The sequence below is a fragment of the Mobula hypostoma genome, chromosome 7 (assembly GCF_963921235.1).
Source record: "Mobula hypostoma chromosome 7, sMobHyp1.1, whole genome shotgun sequence".
Lineage (NCBI taxonomy): Eukaryota > Metazoa > Chordata > Chondrichthyes > Myliobatiformes > Myliobatidae > Mobula > Mobula hypostoma.
This window is the reverse complement of record NC_086103.1, coordinates 186,455,376-186,476,373: the sequence shown is the minus strand read 5'-3', so window position 1 is coordinate 186,476,373 and position 20,998 is coordinate 186,455,376. Positions and strand designations below refer to the sequence as shown.

General features: G+C 47.0%; 1 protein-coding gene across 5 annotated transcripts in view; it reads left to right on the top strand.

Moving 5' to 3' along the window:
- The window catches only part of fhip1b (FHF complex subunit HOOK interacting protein 1B), a 149,041-nt gene that overhangs the window by 34,371 nt on the left and 93,672 nt on the right, over positions 1 to 20,998 (top strand). For 4 of the 5 annotated variants that reach the window (XM_063054781.1, XM_063054780.1, XM_063054782.1 and 1 more), the window contains exon 2: positions 14,252 to 14,597. In XM_063054781.1, coding sequence (XP_062910851.1) covers positions 14,469 to 14,597 — 129 coding nt within the window. In that variant the 5' untranslated portion in view covers positions 14,252 to 14,468. Of the gene's footprint in view, positions 1 to 13,928; positions 14,002 to 14,251; positions 14,598 to 20,998 lie in introns of all 5 variants that reach the window. The other variant, XM_063054783.1, reaches the window with a different exon arrangement.

The window sequence follows — 20,998 nt, the reverse complement described above, 5'->3', positions numbered from 1 at the left end:
AGGTTTGGGGAGTGTACATAGGTCATAGAACACTATACCAGAGTAACAGGCCCTTTGGCCCATCATGTTGTACCAAACTAACCCTAGTAATTAAATGGCCAACTAAACTAATCCCTTCTGCCCAAACAATATCCATATTCTTTCATTTCCTGCACTTTCTAGGAGCCTTTGGAATGCCTCTCTCATTTACCTCCACTACCACCCTAGACAATGCATTTCAGATACCCAAAAAGCTTGCTCCTCACAACTCCTTTGAACCTACCCGCTCTCACCTTAAATGCATGTCCTCTGGTATTAGACATTTCAACCCTGGGATGTTTGTACATTCTTCACGTAACCGTGTGGGCTTCCTCTCGGTGTTCTGGTTTCTTCCCACAGTCCAAACACGTACCAGTTGGTAGGTTAATTGGTCAGTATAAATCGTCCCGTGATTAGGCTAGGGCTAAAATCAGGGTTGCTATGCGTGCAGCTCAAAGGGCCAGAAGGGCCTACTCTGCACTGTAACTCAATAAAATAAGAATAAAATCAAAAATCAGTAAGCTGTCTGTCTACTCTATCTTTATTACTTTATTACTTTATACTTTATTGTCGCCAAACAATTGGTACTAGAACATACAATCATCACAGCGATATTTGATTCTGCGCTTCCCACTCCCTGGATTACAAATATTAAATATTATAAATATTAAAAATAGTTAAAATTAGTAAATATTAAAAATTTAAATTATAAATCATAAATAGAAAATAGAAAAATGGAAAGTAAGGTAGCGCAAAAAAACCGAGAGGCAGGTCCAGATATTTGGAGGGTGCAGCCCAGATCTGGGTCAGGATCCGTTCAGCAGTCTTATCACAGTTGGAAAGAAGCTGTTCCCAAATCTGGCCGTACGAGTCTTCAAGCTCCTGAACCTTCTCCCGGAGGGAAGAGGGACGAAAAGTGTGTTGGCTGGGTGGGTCGTGTCCTTGATTATCCTGGCAGCACTGCTCCGACAGCGTGCGGTGTAAAGTGAGTCCACGGACGGAAGATTGGTTTGTGTGATATGCTGCGCCGTGTTCACGATCTTCTGCAGCTTCTTCCGGTCTTGGACAGGACAACTTCCATACCAGGTTGTGATGCACCCTAGAAGAATGCTTTCTATGGTGCATCTATAAAAATTAGTGAGGGTTTTAGGGGACAGGCCAAGTTTCTTCAGTTTTCTCAGGAAGTAAAGGCGCTGGTGGGCCTTCTTGGCAGTGAACTCTGCTTGGTTGGACCAAGTCAGGTCATTTGTGATATTGACCCCGAGGAACTTAAAGCTTTTGACCTGTTCCACTTGCGCACCACCGATGTAAATTGGGTCGTGCGGTCCGCTGCTCCTTCTGAAGTCAACAACCAATTCCTTCATCTTGCTGACGTTGAGGGATAGGTTATTGTCTTCGCACCATGCCACCAGGTTATTAATTTCCTCTCTGTACTCAAACTATCATTACCCGAGATACGGCCTACAATTGTGTCATCAGCAAACTTATATATTGAGTTTGATGGAAACTTGGCTACACAATCATGGGTGTACAGTGAGTACAGCAGGGGGCTGAGTACATAGCCTTGTGGGGCACCGGTGCTCAGAGAGATTGTAGAGGAGAGCTTGCCCCCTATTTTTACAGCCTGGGTCCGGTCTGTGAGGAAGTTGAAGATCCAGCTGCAGATCTGAGTGCTAAGGCCCAGGTTTCGGAGCCTAGGAATCAGTTTATTTGGAATGATGGTATTAAAGGCAGAGCTGTAGTCAATGAAAAGGAGCCTTACGTATGCGTCTTTATTCTCCAGGTGTTCTAAGGAGGAATGTAGGGCCAGAGAGATGGCATCTGCCTTTTATAATTGTATAAACCTCTATCAGATCTCCCCTAAGCTTCCGACACTCTCAGGAGAACAACATGAGATTTTCCAATCTCTCCTTATAGCCTGTGACCTCTAATCCAGGCAGCATCTGGGTAAACCTCTTCTGCATTCTCTCTGAAGCTTCAATTTCTCTCCTATAATGGGTGACCAGATGCAATACTCCCGATGCGGCCCAACTAAAATAAGATAGAGGCAGGAGAGTTGTTTCCACTGTTAAGGTGAGACTAGAACTAGGGGACATGGCCTCAAGAGTCGTGGGGGTAGATTTAGGACGGAGATGAGGAGGAACTACTTTTCCCAGAGAGTGGTGAATCAGTGGAATTCTCTGCCCAATGAAGCAGTGGAGACTACCTCAGAAAAGGTTGGATAGATTTTTGCATAATAGGGCAATTAGGGTTATGGGGAAAAGGCAGGTAGGTAGAGATGAGTCCAAGGCCAGATTGACCATGATCTTATTGAATAGGAGAGCAGGCTCGACGGGCCAGATGGCCGACTCCTGCTCCTATTTCTGATGTTCTTATGTTTATAAAGCTGCAACAGAACTTCCTGACTTTTGAACTCAATACCTTGGCTAAAGACAAGCATGCCATCTGCTTTCTTGACCACCCTATCAACTGTGTAGCCACTTTCAGGGAGGCATGAACTTGGACCTAAGATCCCACTGTTCATCAACACCATTAAGGTCTTGCCCTTGACAGTGTATTGACTCTCCACATTTGACCTACCAAGGTGCAACATTTCACATTTGGCAGTGATAAACTCCATCTGCCATTTCATCACCCATATCTGCAACTGGTATATATTCCACTGTGTTCTTTGCCGGTTTTCTTCGCTATCCACAACAACACCAATCTTCGTATCTTCTGTAAACTTACTAACCCATCCATTTTTGTTTTCATCCAGGTCATTTTTATACATCACAAACAGCAGAGGTTCCAGGACAGGTCCCTGTTGAACTCCACTAATCACAGGTCTCCAGTTAGAATAAGTCCTTTCGACCACTACCCACTGTCTCTATGGGCAAGCCAATTTTTAAATACTCTGCACACGTCATTAGCAGACTTGCCTAAAAACAGCTGTTCCCAATACTCAGAAGAATATGGCTCAGGCAACCAAGGACACAGCAGTCAGTGATGATGGGACCATTAAACTTGGAGGTTAGGAAAAGGCCAGAATTGGAATAAGGTGGAGAACCTGCAATTTGTCGGGTAGGAGGAGGTTAGAGGGATTAGGAAGGCTGAGAGGCATGGAGTGATTTGAAATCTCATTATTACCAAATGGGGAACACACATAAAATACTGAACATTCAACAATACGAGCTGAGACTGGCTGAATAAATATCATCAGTTTATTCCCTTCCAAAACTTCAGAACCGAGTTTAATATCATCAGCATGTGTCATGAAATTTGTTGTTTTACAGTAGCAGTACATTATAATATATAAGTAAAATACTATAGATTACAGTAAGAAATATATATAGAAAATTAAATTAAGTAGTGCAAAAAGAGAGCAAAAAAAATGAGGTAATGGTCATAGGTTCACTGTCCATTCAGAAATCCATAGAACCTGCCTGACCTACTGAGTTCCTTCCTGAGTTATGTTGTGTGTGTTTCTCAAGATTTCCAACATTTGCAGAATCTCCTGTGTTTATTACCAAATAGGGTGTGAGATTGGGCAGTGATCAGAGATTAAGGGAGCTAGGGCTTTACTCTTTGGAGAAAAGGAGGATGAGAGGAGACATGATAGAGGTGTACAAGATAATAAGAGGAATAGATAGAGTGGATAGCCAGCGCCTCTTCCCCAGGGCACCACTGCTCAATACAAGGGGTCATGGCTTTAAGGTAAGGGGTGGGAAGTTCAAGGGGGATATTAGAGGAAGGTTTTTTACTCAGAGAGTGATTGGTGCGTGGAATGCACTGCCTGAGTCAGTGGTGGAGGCAGATACACTAGTGAAGTTTAAGAGGCTACTGGACAGGTATATGGAGGAATTTAAGTTGGGGGCTTATATGGGAGGCAGGGTTTGAGGGTCGGCACAACATTGTGGGCCGAAGGACCTGTACTGTGCTGTACTATTCTATGTTCTATGTTCTGTGGACTTAACGGAAATGGGGATGTAATCCTGAAGCTTTATAAGGCATTTGTCAGACCACATGTGGAGTATTGTGAGCAGTTTTGGGCCCCTTATGTAAGAAAGGATGTACTGGCATTGGAGATGGTCCAGAGGAGGTTCACGAGAATGATTCTGGGAGTGAAAGGGTTAACATATGAGGCGTGTTTGATGGCTCTGGGCCTGTATTTGCTGGGGTTTAGAAGAATGAGGGGGGGATCACATTGAAACCTATTGAATATTGAAAGGCCTAGATAGAGTGGATGTGGAGAGGATGTTTCCTATGGTGGCAGTGGGAGGGGTGGGTTAGGACCAGAGGACACAGTCTCAGGTGAGTAGAAGGAGGGTGAAATGCAGGGAAACGTAGACATGGACGAGTTTCAGAAGCGGAGAAGCTGAGGTGGACAGAAAGGTTCCGTGTTAGGGAGGTGAGAAGAGGTACTCGTGGACTGGAGCTCCTACCATGACTATCAGGAGAGCACGGGAGGGGAGGTGGAACTGGTAGCTGGGGACTGGAATGTAGAAGACAATGGATTCAGTCTTCCTGATGTCCCAGTGCAGAACATTCCACACATGCATAGAACATGAACTCCTACGGGTCACAGGGATGGCAGGCAGCCCTGGAATCCAGGAAGTGGTTTCAAGATTAGCTGCACAGCACTGCTGTATGCCGTGCTGTCCAGCACACGTCTTCAGTGCAGATGGGAGGCACTCCTGCACAGAAAGGCCTCCACTGGCAAGTCCAGTTTCAAACTTACCATCACCTGGCTGTACATGTTTACAACCAAATGAAACGGCGTTCTCTGGACCACAGTGCACCCACAAAACATATATCACACACAAAACAAAATATTACCATAAATAAGTTGAAATATAATTCAAAATATATGCAGTGTGCAGCAGAGGTGAACAGTAAACAGCTTGCTGTCCTAGTGACAAGGTGGCAGGGTATTCATTAGTCTCACACACTGGAAGAAGAAGCTGTTACCCAGTCAGGCAATCCCAGTCCTGATGCTCCTGTACCTCCTTCCTGATGGTAGTGGGTCAAAAGATTGCGGTGATCCTCAAAAGTGCTTCAGGCCCTTCATATACAGCCCTCCCGGTAAATGTTACAACCGGGGGAAGGGAGGCACCGGCAATCCTCTCGGTGGTTTTCACTCTGCTCCAGGTTCCCATGGTCTGATGCCTTGCAGCTTCCATAGCACACAGTGATGCAGGGCACTCTGTAGTCAGACAGCAGAGCAGGCCTTCGAGCTGTGACTGCACGGTAGATGAGAGTGAGGAAGCGAGTCGTGTGCTGGAGCTCTCTGAGCTGTATGAATGGCTCACAGAGATTTTCACTGTACCTTGGTACACGTGACAGGAAAGAAAGATTAGTTTTATTTGTCACATTTATATGGAAACGTACAGTTTGAAGTTTTGTGGGGGCAGCCTGTAAGTGTCAGCACACTTCTGGCCCCCACATTGCATGCCCACAGTTTACTGACCCTAGCCAGTGCCAGTCTCTGGAATGCGGGAGGAAACCGGAGCACCCGCAGGAAACACGAGGTCAAGTGGAGGACGTGCAGACTCCTTACAGACAGCTACGGGAATCGGCCCCCAGTCGCTGGCACTGTGGAGAACTGTGCTACTGAGCCGCCCTGAGAATAAACCTATCAGTAATTTCTGAGAGTGAGCGTCTGCTGCGTGGGACCGGATCGCAACAACTGGACTGCAGTCTGGGTCAGATGAGCCATTCTGTCCAAGCACGGATCAGGATCGCCCCACAGCAGCTTCTGTGACAGGACGGCCGAAGGCTTTGGCTGTGAACCGGGCAGCAGAGAGCTCGTTCCTCCACAGTTCAGGCTGTTGCTTCATCCTGACACCTAGCAGCTCACACACAGCCCTTCACTAGTGGGTGAAAATTCCCACTGGACCCAGCCATGTCCCAGACACTGACAGAGCCCCAGTAAAAGACAGGCCCCACCTTAGCATAGTGTGGCTAATGCTTACAGATAGGAGCAGTGTGTCTAATCAATGCCTCTGTCCTGGGGTGTGAATGGGTCAGTACTGAGGGAGTTTCACTCTGTATCTGACTCTGGGAGTGTGTGATGGGACTGTGTGGTGGGAGCTTCACTCTCTGTCTAACCCCGAGACAGTGTGGAGGAAGCTTCACTCTGTGTCTGACCGGAGGAGGGAGTGAATAGGACAGTATAAAGACAGCTTTTTTCTCTATCCAACCCTTCGAGTATATGATGGGTCAGTGTAGAGGGAGATTCACTCTGTGTCTGACCCCAGGAGTGTGTGATGGGACGGTGTAGTGGGAGATTCAATCTGTCTGATCCTGGGGCTGTGTGATAGGAGGTTCACTCTGTGTCTAACCTAGGAGTGTGTTTTGGGACAGTGCGGAGGGAGCTTCACTTTTTATCTGACCCTGTGACTGTGTGATGGGAGGTAGTGGTGGGAGTTTCACTCTCTGTCTGACCTTGGGAGTGTGTGATGAGACTGTGTAGAGAGAGTTTCACTCCGTGTCTGACCCCGGGAGTTTGTGATGGGAGGATGTGGAGGGAGCTTCACTCTGTGTCTGACCCCGGGAGTGTGTGATGGGACGGTGTGGAGGGAACTTCTCTCTGTGTCTGACCCCGGGAGTGTGTGATGGGACAGTGTAGAGGGAGCTTCACTCTGTGTCTGACCCCGGGAGTTTGTGATGGGACAGTGTGGAGGAAGTCTCACTCTGTGATTGACCCTGGGAGTGTGTGATGGGAGGGTGAGGAGGGAGCTTCACTCTGTGATTGACCCTGGGAGTGTGTGATGGGATGGTGTGGAGGGAGCTTCACTCTGTGATTGACCCTGGGAGTGTGTGATGGGATGGTGTGGAGAGAGCTTCACTCTGTGATTGACCCTGGGAGTGCGTGATGGGATGGTGTGGAGGGAGCTTCACTCTGTGATTGACCCTGGGAGTGTGTGATGGGACAGTGTGGAGAGAGCTTCACTCTGTGATTGACCCTGGGAGTGTGTGATGGGACAGTGTGGAGGAAGTCTCACTCTGTGATTGACCCCGGGAGTGTGTGATGGGACAGTGTGGAGAGAGCTTCACTCTGTGATTGACCCTGGGAGGGTGTGGAGGGAACTTTACTCTATCTGACCTTGGGAGTAGGTGTTTGGACAGTGTGTGGGAGCTCCGCTCTGTGTCTGAACCTGGAACCTGGTTTGATGGTGCCTCTTTTATCTCTGAGTGAAGTATTCTGTGCTGTACTTTTCAGAGACTCTGTTCTGTCTGTAACCTGTGTGAACTCTGTCTTGTGATCCATACCCATCTGGTGACAGCAGTTCTGCGAGTTACTGACATTGTGCCAGGTAATTGCAAAAATCAATTAGAAAGCTGGTCTCCTGATTAACCGCTGCACTTTATAATAAATTTGCCGCGGCGCAGTGTTCCTGTCACTTGGACTGTTTTCAAGGTCATTCCATTCCTGTGCCAGATGAAATCGGCACTGCCTTCTAGTACAGCAGTGAGACAGGCCATTCAGACTATCATGTGCATTCTAACCCTCATGCCCATGTACACCAATCCAATTTGGATTCAGGCTGCATTTTTCAATGCTTTGCCTATTTAATTGTCTGTCTAAATGTCTTTTAATTATATTGATATATCTGTATTCACCATCTTCTCTGGCAGCTCATTGCATATATCAACAACACACAGTATTAAAGCACTTCAGGCTTTTTTAATGTCATTTCCTGTACACAAGTGTAAAGAATTGTAACTACAGATCTGAAGCAGATCAACAAGGTAAAGAACGCAAGAATAAAAAACACAATAAATATAAAAACATAGGGCAGCTTATACTGATTGATTGTATGTCTATAAAGTGACGCTGACACAGGAGTGTCTGTACACGAGGTGACTGACAGGAAATGATAAAGTAGTGGTGGTTGGGGATATGGAGGGGTGGGTTAGTGAGTGGAGGTGGTGATCAGCTTTGCTGCTTGGGGAAAGTAACTGTTTTTGAGTCTGGTGGTCCCGGTGTGGGTGCTGCATGGCTTCCTCCCTGATGGGAGTGGGACAAACAGTCCACGAGCAGGGTGGGTGGGATCCTTCATGGTGTTACTGGCCCTTTTCCGCAACGTACTTATATATGTCCTTTGATGGCGGGTAAGCTGGTGTCAATAATCCACATACTCTCAGATCCACTTGAAAGCTCCTTTCTCTCACTTTAAACCAGCGGTCTCCAACCACCGGGCCGCACAGCATGTGCTACCGGACCATGAGGAAACGATATGAGTCAGCTGCACCTTTCCTCATTCCCTGTCACGCACTGTTGAACTTGAACATAGGGTTACCAACTGTCCCGTATTTGCCAGGACATCCCGTATATTGGACTATATATGTATGTACCTGTATGTCCCATATGGGTCGCCCTTGTCCCGTATTTCCCCCGCTAAGGTAGAGTGTTCCTATGAAACCTTTCGTGCCGAAATGGCGTGAAGTGAAGAAGCAATTACCATTAATTTATATGGGAAAAATTTTGAGCGTTCCCAGACCCAAAAAATAACCTAACAAATCATACCAAATAACACATAAAACCAAAAATAAATAACACTAACATATAGTAAAAGCAGGAATGATATGATAAGTACACAGCCTGTATAAAGTAGAAATAATGTATGTACAGTATAGTCGGGAAGATGAAGGCCAAACCGATTTGTGTGGGGAGAGGGAATCGACACGTACGCACAGTGCACATCACATGTGCACACAGGTGCCCACGCAAGTCTTCATGGTCATGGTAGTCTTTCCTGGGGTAAAGTGTCCCGGGATTTGACTGCTAATTTTGTCCCTTATTTGGCAGTGAGAAAGTTGGCAACAACTAACTGTAAAAGACATGTTGAGGTGAGTTTAACCCTACTTGGACGCCCTCCCCCGGTCGGCCAGTCCGCAAGAATATTGTCAATATTAAACCGGTCCGCGGTGCAAAAAAGGTCGGGGACCCTTGCTTTAAACCCATACCCTCGGTTTTATGTTCCCTCACTATGGGGAAACGATTCTGGCTGTCTTCTATCTATGCCTCTTAAAACCTCTATCAGGTCAGCTGTCAGGCACACAGTGCAATAAAACTACCAACAGCAGCATGCCCAGACTGAGAGGAAAGAACTCATTGGGTCATCTGAAGATAATAATCATTTAAGATAGTCACTGATGCAATTTCAGGACCTACAGTTTAGCTGACTGTGTTGGAAGTTTGGAAAGATATTGCTTCAGAAATGAAAGAGATTCTGCAGATGCTGAAAATCCAGAGCAATATGGACAGATTATTGGAGGAATTCAGCAGGTCAGGCAGCCTCTACAGAGAGGAATAAACCTTTGACATTTCGGGCTGGGACCTTTCATCAAGCCTGCAAGGGAAGGGGGAAAACACCAGAATAAGAGGGAAAGGAGCACAATCTATGGGTGAAGCTAGGTGGGTGGGAGTGGGACAAAGTGAGAAGCTGGGAGGTGATTGGAAGAAAAGCTAAAGGCCTGAAGAAGGGATGTGATAGGAGAAGAGAGTGGATCATGGAGAAAGGAAAGGAGGAAGGGCATCGGGGGAGGCGATAGGCAGGTGAAGGGAAGAGTTAAAAGGCTGGAGTGGAGAATTGAAGAAGAAGGAAAGGGGAGGGAAAAAAATAACTAGAAGGTGGACAAGTCGATGTTCATGCCATCAAGTTGGCATGCTTTAGAAATGCTTCACCTTCCTACGTGTAATTTTGGATTTGTCTCTACGCACATCAAGATGATCAGAATCAGGTTTATTACATCACATGAACATAGAACATGAAATTTTATGTTTTGCAGCAGCAGTCCAATCCAAAGCCATAAAATTACTGTAATTACAAATAAATAAATAGCGCTATCTAAGACATTACAATGTAGTGTGCATGGACTATTCAGGGATCCGATGGCGGGGGGGAAGAAGATGATCCTAAAACATTGAGTGTGGGTCTTCAGACTCCTGTACCTCCTCCTCGATGTTTGTAACGAGAAGAGGACATGTCTTGGCTGGTTGAGGGTCTTTTGTGATGCATACCGCCTTCTTGAGTCCCTCAAGTTGAAGTCTGGAGTGCGGGGTGTCTGGAGTGGGCTGTCTGGGGTGGAAGCCTTCTGCCTTTCACACTCCAGAACATAGAACAGTACAGCACACTACAGGCCAAAATGTACTATTCAAAAGGTTCAAAGGAACGTCTAAACAAGCCTGATGCATTTTGGAAACAAGTCCTGTGGACTGATGAAGTTAAAATAGAATTTTTTGGCCACAATGAGAAAAGGTATGTTTGGAGAAAAAAAGGGTGCAGAATTTCATGAAAAGAACCTCCTCTCCAACTGTTAAGCACGGGGGTGGATCGATCATGCTTTGGGCTTGTGTTGCAGCCAGTGCCATGGGGAACATTTACTGGTAGAGGGAAGAATGAATTCAATTAAATACCAGCAAGTTCTGGAAGCAAACATCACACCATCTGTAAAAAAAGTCGAAGATGAAAAGAGATGGCTTCTACAACAGGGTAATGATCCGAAACACACCTCAAAATCCAGAATGGACTACCTCAAGAGGTGCAAGCTGAAGGTTTTGCCATGGCCCTCACAGTCCCCCGACCTAAACATCATCGAAAATCTGTGGATAGAACTCAAAAGAGCAGTGCATGCAAGACGGCCCAAGAATCTCACAGAACTAGAAGCCTTTTGCAAGGAAGAATGGGCGAAAATCCCCCAAACAAAAATTGGAAGACTCTTAGCTGGCTACAGAGAGTGTTTACAAGCTGTGATACTTGCCAAAGGGGGTGTTACTAAGTACTGCCATGCAGGGTGCCCAAACTTTTGCTTCGGGCCCTTTTCCTTTTTTGTTATTTTGAAACTGTAAAAGATGGAAATAAAAAAGTTTTCTTGCTTAAAATATTAAAGAAATGTATCATCTTTAACTTTATGCCTTTTGGAAATCAGTTCACCTTTTACTCACAGTAACAGAAATTTTGACCGGGGTGCCCAACTTTTGCTTGCCACTGTATATGTGTCTATCTAAGAGTCTTTTAAGTGTCCCTAATGTCTCTGCTTCTACAACCGTCCCCGGCAGTGTGTTCCATGCATCCACACTCTCTGTGTAAAATGAATCTACCTTGGACACCCTTTATACTTTCTAACAATCACCTTAAAATCATGCCCTCTCATGTTAGCCACCCCATTCCCCACACTCCCACGATGGCCACACTGCTTAAACTGAACTTTTTTTATTGCTCCTTACCATGCACAATCCAATGTCTGCTTCAGACTGTGGTGCACAAAATGTGCCAACTGCCCCGCTCGCATCTTTTAAACTCCTTTCTCCTCTATACAATCCAGTGTCTCCTCGGGACGGTGCACAAAAAATATTAAATTAGTATTCGTTTTGCGAGGACTAGAATTCAAAAGCAAGGGTGGAATGTTGAGACTTTGTACAGCACTGATTAAACTGCACGGAGTATTGTGAGCAATTTTGGGCCCCTTAAGAAGAGATGTGCTGGCTTTGGAGAGGGCAGTGAGGAGGTTCATGAGAATGATCTCAGGAATAAAAGGGTTAACATGAAGAGCATTTGATGGCTCTGGGCCTGTACCCACTGAAGTTTTAGAAGAATGAGAGGGGATCTCATAGAAGCCTATTAAATATTGAAAGGTCTAGACAGAGTGGACGTGGAGAGATGTTCCCTATAGTGGGGAAGTTGAGGACCAGAGGGCACAGCCTCAAAGTAGAGGGATGTCTAGATGAAGAAGGATTTCTTCAGCCAGAGAGAGGGTGGTGAATCTGTGGAATTCATTGCCACAGACGGCTGTGGAAGCCAAGTCTTTGGGTGTATTTAAAGCAGAGGTTGATAGGGTCTTGATTAATCAGCATGTCAAAGGATACAGGGAGAAATCAGGAGAATGGGGTTAAGAGGGATAATGGATCAGCCACGAAGAAATGGCGGAGCAGACTATATTTATACACTTTTATATATGTGTGTGTGTGTGTGAGTTGTATATATAATTCTAATTTGTAATTTGTATTTTTTAATTTTGTATTGCACTGTACTGTTGCTGCAAAACAGCAGATTCACAACGTATGCCGGTCTTATTAAACCTGCTTCTGATTCCTGCAGCGAATGACCGTTTCCTCCATCGTCCCAGTCCGCATCTATTCAGGGATTCCTGCCACAAAACATACCATTTCTCTACACGTTCTTCAGTGTAAATGTGTCACCGATTGTGAACAGGTGTGATCGCATGTTACACACCAGCACACACCCCAGCTAGAGAGGAATCTGTTCTCTTGCAGGGTCTGACTCCAGCAGAGAGCCACAAAGCCTTTTACAAAAGTACATCCCTTTTGAGAGAAAATACAATGGCATTCAGGAAATTCTCAGGCTCTCCTGGGACCTCATTCTTTGTAAGTGTCGGTGGGAGGAGGTTATCTCGTGTGTGTGGGATTCCCTCTGGGGGTGTGCGCTGGACACACTGTCGACAAGGAGGGTGTTACGTGGTGCTCAGGAAGGAGAGTGCGGATGGGAGAGGGAATGCAGGGAGATGCAGAATGACGTGTGCGTGGTGATTAATACAATCGCTTGTCGCCCCATTCAGAATACCTGGCAGTGGGGCTGCAGTTCTCAGCTCACGGGGGCTCTCACTGCCGTGGGATTCAGCTGCTGCAGACGGGGCTGAGTATCTCCTTGCCGGGCAGCAAGGGGAGACGTGTTTTCTTCTGGGAAGCAGCACAGCTGCTGAGAGCCAGCGTCAGACCCGTCACAGTGACATAACGGTGCTGTGAATGAAATCCGGCCTCCTTGCACTGACACCGCGGGCCTGTACCTACCGTGAGGCGTGAGCTGTGTCCTCTGGGATGGGGGAGGGTGTGTCGGCATGTGAAAGTGTGTGTTCTTGTGTCTGAGAATGGTTGTGGATGCTGTGTAAGTGTGGGAATGTGTAATGTGTGTTGAGTCCTCAGTCTACCTGTGCTAATGGGTGTGGGGAGGCAAATGTGGATGGTGATATGTGTGTGAGAGTGTTTAGTTTGTGTGTGTGTATGTGAGGGTGCTTTGTGCGTGTGTGTGTGTGTGTGTGTGCGTGCGTGCGCGATTAGCTTTCTGTGTGCTTGGTTGTGTGTGAGAGGGCAATTGGTTTATGTGTGTCTGCAAGCATGTGGACACGAGATCACAGGTTCCCAGGGAGAGTGTCAGTATTTAAAGAACCCCTGGGAGTTTGTCAGTATTTACAGGGGGTCCCGGGCAGTCTGCCATTACTTATAGGGGGTTCCGGGGAGTTTATCAGTATATACAGGGGCCCTGGGAGTGTGTCAGTACTTACAGTGGGTCCTGGGGAGTCTGTTGTTATTTATAGGAAATTCCGGGGGGTGTGTCAGTATTTATAGGGAGTTCCGGGGAGTGTGTCATTATTTGCAGTGAGTTCCGGGGAGTATGTCAGTATTTATAGGGAGTTCCAGGGAGTGTGTTGTTATTTATAGGGAATTCCAGGGAGTATGTCAGTATTTATAGGGAGTTCCAGGGAGTGTGTTGTTATTTATAGGGAGTTCCGGGGAGTGTGTTGTTATTTATAGGGAGTTCCGGGGAGTATGTCAGTATTTATAGGGAGTTCCAGGGAGTGTGTTGTTATTTATAGGGAGTTCCGGGGAGTATGTAAGTATTTATAGGGAGTTCCGGGGAGTGTGTTGTTATTTATAGGGAGTTCCAGGGAGTGTGTCAGTATTTATAGGGAGTTCCGGGGAGTGTGTTGTTATTTATAGGGAATTCCGGGGAGTGTGTCGGTATTTATAGGGAGTTCTGAGGAGTGTGTCAGTATTTATAGAGGGTTCCGGGGAGTGCGTTGTTATTTATAGGGAATTCCGGGGAGTGTGTTGTTATTTATAGGGGGTTTCGGGGGGATTGTGTTATTATTTAAGGAGGGTGCACTTAATGTGTTCGTATTTACAGGAACTTCTGGGGATGTGTCAGTGCTTACAGAGATTAACTGGATACGTCAAGGTTCACAGCAGGATGCCAGCGTGTCAGTATTTACGGTACCTGGGTCCACAAGAAATTGCCATGTTTACAGGGTTTTATGACTGAATTGGATAATCATTTCTTTTTAAAATGTTCTCAGTGCGTATCCCCATGGCCCTGACTGTCCTGTTGTGCATTTATAAAGGTTTGTTGGGTTTTGTGGGAAGTTTGCATTTGTTAAAAAACTTCTGGTGGTGGGCACGTGTCTGTCCTGTCTCCCTACCGGTGAATTAACCCTGCCCTCTCTGTTTCAGTGTGATGTGACTGAGGGGAGATGGAGGGGAGGCACCTACAAACGGGATGATCCTGGCTTCCAAGAGGAATCTGACCGGATAGACAAAGACACGCCTGAGTGGAGTTGACCCTTCACTCCCCCCCTGAACCCACCACCCCCAACCATCCCCCACACCCACCCCGCCCCAACCCCGGTCTCTCCCACCCAGTGTCCAGTCTGCGGAGCGTGTGGAAAGAATGAGCTGGCTGAGTAGGCTGAACCCCAGGAGCAGCGGGAACAGGGCGACCCCTTCCACACGACAGCAGAGCCCCGTTACTGCCGACCCTGAGACCTGCTTCATGGTGTTTAGAAATCACTGGGTCCAGGTAAGAAATGGACGTGCAGAGGATGTTTCCAGTGGTGGCCGAGTCTTGGACCAGAGGGTACTGCCTCAGAATACGAGGAGGTGTACAGGTGTTTAGAGAAGAGATGAGGAAGAATCTCTTTAGGCAGAGGGTGGTGAATTGCCCCAGACGGCTGTGGAGGCCAAGTCATTGTGTATATTTAAAGTGGTGATTGATAGGTTCATGATTAGTCAGGGCGTCAGTGGCTTTGGAGGGAAGACAGGAGAATAGGGTTGAGGAGGAAAATGATGGAATGGTCGAGTCAATTGGCCTAATTCTGCTCCTATGTCTTATCTCTCAGGCTAGGGCAGGACTCACTCCCAGTCCACTTCTGTGGCCTCTCAGTTGTGCGGGTGTTGGTGAGACCCCACGTGGAGTAGTGTGTACGGTCTTGGTCATGCTCTTGCTGAAAAGACCTCATTAGATCACACCAGTTTGTACGTTCACGTGTGGATTTCCTCCAGGCACTCTGGTTTCCTCCCACGTTCCAAAGACCTGCTGGTTAGCAGGTTCATGGATCACATGGGTGTAATTGAATGACTTGGGCTCGTTGGCCGGAAGGCCCTGTGAACGTGACCTAATCTCTAAATAAATCAAATAAATGAGGCTGGCAAGAGGGCAAAAATTTACCAGGGTGTTGCTGGGACTCGATGGCCTGAATTATAGGGAAAGGTTATGCAGCCTGGGATTTTATTGCTTGCCATGTAGGAGACTGAGGGGTGATGCATAGAGCCATGAGGGTGAATGTGCACATTGTTTTTCCCAGGGAAAAGAAACCAAAAGTGACATGGTCATAAACTAAACTTCTGTCCTTTATAAATCAAAGTATTGAGTGCGGCAGCTGTGATGTCATGTTGATGCTGTTAAAACATTACTGAGGCCTCATTTAGAGTATTGTTTGGAGTTCTGGTCACCTACCTACTGGAAGGATAACAATAAGATTGAAAGAGTACAGAGAAAACTTACAAAGTAGTTGGGACTTGAGGACTTGAGTTATACGAAAAGGTTAAATAGGTTCGGGCTTTATTCCCTGGAGCATAGGAGAATGAGGGGAGATTTGATAGAGGTATACAAGATTATGAGGGGTATAGGAGTAAATGCAAGCAGGCTTTTCACTGGGGTTGGGTGAGACTAGAACTAGAAGTCATGGGTTAAGGGTAAAAGGTGAAATGTTAAAGGGAAACATGAGAAGGATCTTCAGTCACAGAGTGGGAGAGTGTGGAACGAGCTGCCAGTGGAAGTGGGGGATGCACTTTCAATTCCAACACTTGAGAAATTTGGATAGGCTGATGGAGAGGAGAGGCTAGCGTCCTGGTATAGGTTGATGGCACAGGCTGGATGAGTCAAGGGCCTGTTTCTGTGCTGTAGTGTTCTTTGACTCTATGGCTCTATTGAAATATTGTGTTCTGTTCTGGTCACCTCATTATAGGAAGGATGTGGAAGCTTTAGAGAGGGTGCAGAGGAGATTTACCAGGATGCTGCCTGAATTGGCGAGCAAGTCTTATGAGGAGATATTGAGCGAGCTGGGGCTTTTCTCTTTGGCATGAAGGAGGATGAGAGGTGATTTAATAGAGGTGTACAAGATGATAAAAGGCATAGATTGAGTGGACAGTCAGAGACTTTCCCTCGGGATGGAAATGTCTAATATGATGGGGCATAACTTTAATGTAATTGGAGGAAAATATAGGGCGGATATCAGAGGTAAGTTTGTTACACAGAGAATAGTGGATGTCTGGAATGTGCAGCCAGGGGTGGTGGTAGAGGCAGACACATTAGGAGCATTAGATAGGGACATGGATGATAGAAAAGTGGAGGGCTATGTAGGAGGGAAGGTTCGATTGGTCTTGGAGTAGGTTAAAGGGTCGGCACAACACCATGGGTTGGAGCAGCTGTATTATGCTGTAATGTTTCATGTTCTTTGTTGTGTGTCTTAAAAACTAGAGGGCATCAGGTATGGGTTAAGATGGAGAGATTTAAAAGGAACCTGAGGGTGGTGAGGAAATGGAATAAGCTGCCAGGGGAAGTGTTTGAGTTAGGTACGTACAGTAACAACATTTAAGAGACACCATGAATGCATCGTAGAACAGAGAGACGTAGAGTATAAGTACTTAGTTCTCTAATAACAGGAACACTGGGAGAGAAGGTGGGAGAATGCGTACAGCAAGCCTGCCTTTATCAGCTGAGATACTGAATATAGGAGTTTACGATGTCCTGTTACTGTTGGCTAAATCGTTAAGGATTTTTGGGTTTGATGTTGAACATTCTGTGTGTTATTTGCTCGCTTTTTGTTCCTTTTGTTCATGCTTTGTATGTTTGACGTTTTCTTTCGACGGGTGTATCTGTCTTTCATGGCTGGCAGCAGGAAGACAAATCTCAGAGTTGTATTCTGTATACATACTTCGATAATAAATGTACTTTGAATCTTTGGAAAATATCGCAAGGCAGGGAGTACTAGATGCTTTTCAGGTCACCATACTATGGAAAAGGTGTATGAATGCAAGAGAGTGCATGAAAGGATTTTGCCTGGTCCTGAGGGCCTGAGTAATAATGAGAGCAAATAGACTATATCTATCAACACACATCAAAGTTGCTGGTGAATGCAGCAGGCCAAGCAGCATCTGTAGGAAGAGGTGCAGTCGACGTTTCAGGCCGAGACCCTTCGTCAGGACTAACTGAAGGAAGAGTGAGTAAGGGATATGAAAGTTGGAGGGGGAGGGGGAGATCCAAAATGATAGGAGAAGACAGGAGGGAGAGGGATAGAGCCAAGAGCTGGACAGGTGATAGGCAAAAGGGGATACGAGAGGATCATGGGACAGGAGGTCCGGGAAGAAAGACAAGGCGGGGGGACCCAGAGGATGGGCAAGAGGTATATTCAGAGGGACAGAGGGAGAAAAAGGAGAGTGAGAGAAAGAATGTGTGCATAAAAATGAGTAACAGATGGGGTACGAGGGGCAGGTGGGGCCTTAGCGGAAGTTAGAGAAGTCGATGTTCATGCCATCAGGTTGGAGGCTACCCAGACGGAATATAAGGTGTTGTTCCTCCAACCTGAGTGTGGCTTCATCTTTACAGTAGAGGAGGGCGTGGATAGACATGTCAGAATGGGAATGGGATGTGGAATTAAAATGTGTGGCCACTGGGAGATCCTGCTTTCTCTGGCGGACAGAGCATAGATGTTCAGCAAAGCGGTCTCCCAGTCTGCGTTGGGTCTCGCCAATATATAAAAGGCCACATCGGGAGCACCAGACGCAGTATATCACCCCAGTCGACTCACAGGTGAAGTGTTGCCTCACCTGGAAGGACTGTTTGGGACCCTGAATGGCGGTAAGGGAGGAAGTGTAAAGGCATGTGTAGCACTTGTTCCGCTTACACGGATAAGTGCCAGGAGGGAGATCAGTGGGGAGGGATGGGGGGGACGAATGGACAAGGGAGTTGTGTAGGGAGCGATCCCTGCGGAATGCAGAGAGAGGGTGGGAGGGAAAGATGTGCTTAGTGGTGGGATCCCGTTGGAGGTGGCGGAAGTTACGGAGAATAATATGTTGGACCCGGAGGCTGGTGGGGTGGTAGGTGAGGACTAGGGGAACCCTATTCCTAGTGGGGTGGCGGGAGGATGGAGTGAGAGCAGATGTACGTGAAATGGGGGAGATGCGTTTAAGAGCAGAGTTGATAGTGGAGGAAGGGAAGCCCCTTTCTTTAAAAAAGGAAGACATCTCCCTCGTCCTAGAATGAAAAGCCTCATCCTGAGAGCAGATGCGGCGGAGACGGAGGAATTGCGAGAAGGGGATGGCGTTTTTGCAAGAGACAGGGTGAGAAGAGGAATAGTCCAGATAGCTGTGAGAGTCAGTAGGCTTATAGTAGACATCAGTGGATAAGCTGTCTCCAGAGACAGAGACAGAAAGATCTAGAAAGGGGAGGGAGGTGTCGGAAATGGACCAGGTAAACTTGAGGGCAGGGTGAAAGTTGGAGGCAAAGTTAATAAAATCAACGAGTTCTGCATGCGTGCAGGAAGCAGCGCCAATGCAGTCGTCGATGTAGCGAAGGAAAAGTGGGGGACAGATACCAGAACAGGCACGGAACATAGATTGTTCCACAAACCCAACAAAAAGGCAGGCATAGTTAGGACCCATACGGGTGCCCATAGCTACACCTTTAGTTTGGAGGAAGTGGGAGGAGCCAAAGGAGAAATTATTAAGAGTAAGGACTAATTCCGCTAGACGGAGCAGAGTGGTGGTAGAGGGGAACTGATTAGGTGTGGAATCCAAAAAGAAGCATAGAGCTTTGAGACCTTCCTGATGGGGGATGGAAGTATATAGGGACTGGACATCCATGGTGAAAATAAAGCAGTGGGGGCCAGGGAACTTAAAATCATCGAAAAGTTTAAGAGCGTGAGAAGTGTCACGAACATAGGTCGGAAGGGATTGAACAAGGGGTGATAAAACAGTGTCGAGGTATGCAGAAATAAAACGCCATCCCCTTCTCGCAATTCCTCCGTCTCCGCCGCATCTGCTCTCAGGATGAGGCTTTTCATTCTAGGACGAGGGAGATGTCTTCCTTTTTTAAAGAAAGGGGCTTCCCTTCCTCCACTATCAACTCTGCTCTTAAACACATCTCCCCCATTTCACGTACATCTGCTCTCACTCCATCCTCCCGCCACCCCACTAGGAATAGGGTTCCCCTGGTCCTCACCTACCACCCCACCAGCCTCCGGGTCCAACATACTATTCTCCGTAACTTCTGCCACCTCCTACGGGATCCCACCACTAAGCACATCTTTCCCTCCCCCCACCTCTCTGCATTCCGCAGGGATCGCTCCCTACACAACTCCCTTGTCCATTCGTCCCCCCCAACCCTCCCCACTGATCTCCCTCCTGGCACTTATCCGTGTAAGCGGAACAAGTGCTACACATGCCCTTACACTTCCTCCCTTACCACCATTCAGGGCCCCAACAGTCCTTCCAGGTGAGGCAACACTTCACCTGTGAGTCAACTGGGGTGATATACTGCGTCCGGTGCTCCCGATGTGGCCTTTTATATATTGGCGAGACCCAACGCAGACTGGGAGACCACTTTGCTGAACATCTACGCTCTGTCCGCCAGAGAAAGCAGGATCTCCCAGTGGCCACACATTTTAATTCCACATCCCATTCCCATTCTGACATGTCTATCCACGCCCTCCTCTACTGTAAAGATGAAGCCACACTCAGGTTGGAGGAACAACACCTTATATTCCGTCTGGGTAGCCTCCAACCTGATGGCATGAACATTCACTTCTCTAACTTCCGCTTAAGGCCCCACCTCCCCCTCATACCCCATCTGTTACTCATTTTTATGCACACATTCTTTCTCTCACTCTCCTTTTTCTCCCTCTGTCCCTCTGAATATACCTCTTGCCCATCCTCTGGGTCCGCCCCCCCTTGTCTTTCTTCCCGGACCTCCTGTCCCATGATCCTCTCGTATCCCCTTTTGCCTATCACCTGTCCAGCTCTTGGCTCCATTCCTCCCCCTCCTGTCTTCTCCTATCATTTTGCATCTCCCCCTCCCCCTCCAACTTTCATATCCCTTACTCACTCTTCCTTCAGTTAGTCCTGACGAAGGGTCTTGGCCTGAAACGTCGACTGCACCTCTTCCTACAGATGCTGCCTGGCCTGCTGCGTTCACCAGCAACTTTGATGTGTGTTGCTTGAATTTCCAGCATCTGCAGAATTCCTTTGTTTGCGTTTAAGTAGACTATATCTATTTTCCCCGGAGTTAAAGAGGCCAAGGGATGAACTTAGAGGTTTATAAATTTATAAAGAGCATAGATGATCTTTTTCCCCAGAGTAAGGGAGTCGAAAACTAGAGGGCACAGCTTTAATATGAGAGGGAAAAGATTTTGAAGGACCAGTTTTTCACACACAGGGTGATGGGTACATGAAATAAGCTGCCAGAGGAGGTGGGAGAGTAGGTTCCGAAACCAATCAAATGAGGTTAACTTAGGCATCTTGGTCGACGTGGATTAAATACAAAAGCTAGGAGATCAATCGAACAGAGGTTAGGGCATGGTAGTGGGCAGGCTTTGGTGAGCCAGGTGATGTTTGGCTCCATTTTGCTGATTAAGGTTCCCATTGTTCACCAGTTAAAGGGGCGAGGGAGATTGAAGCATTGAAGTGAGTGCAGAGAGTGAGCACTGGCTGCTTACCTTTTGCTCAGTTGCTCAGGGGAGAGCCTGCTGCTGCACCCAGAGAGTGTTGCCCAGGATTTTTCTGCATGTTGGATGTGTGCTTTAGACTAGTCACTCTTCTTTCAGCCTTATCATTTTAATAGTCTTTGTTTATTCACCCTATCTCTTGGTTTTTTTGTATGGGAATCAGGATTTGGGGGTCGATGTGCCTGATCCGTTTTGTTTG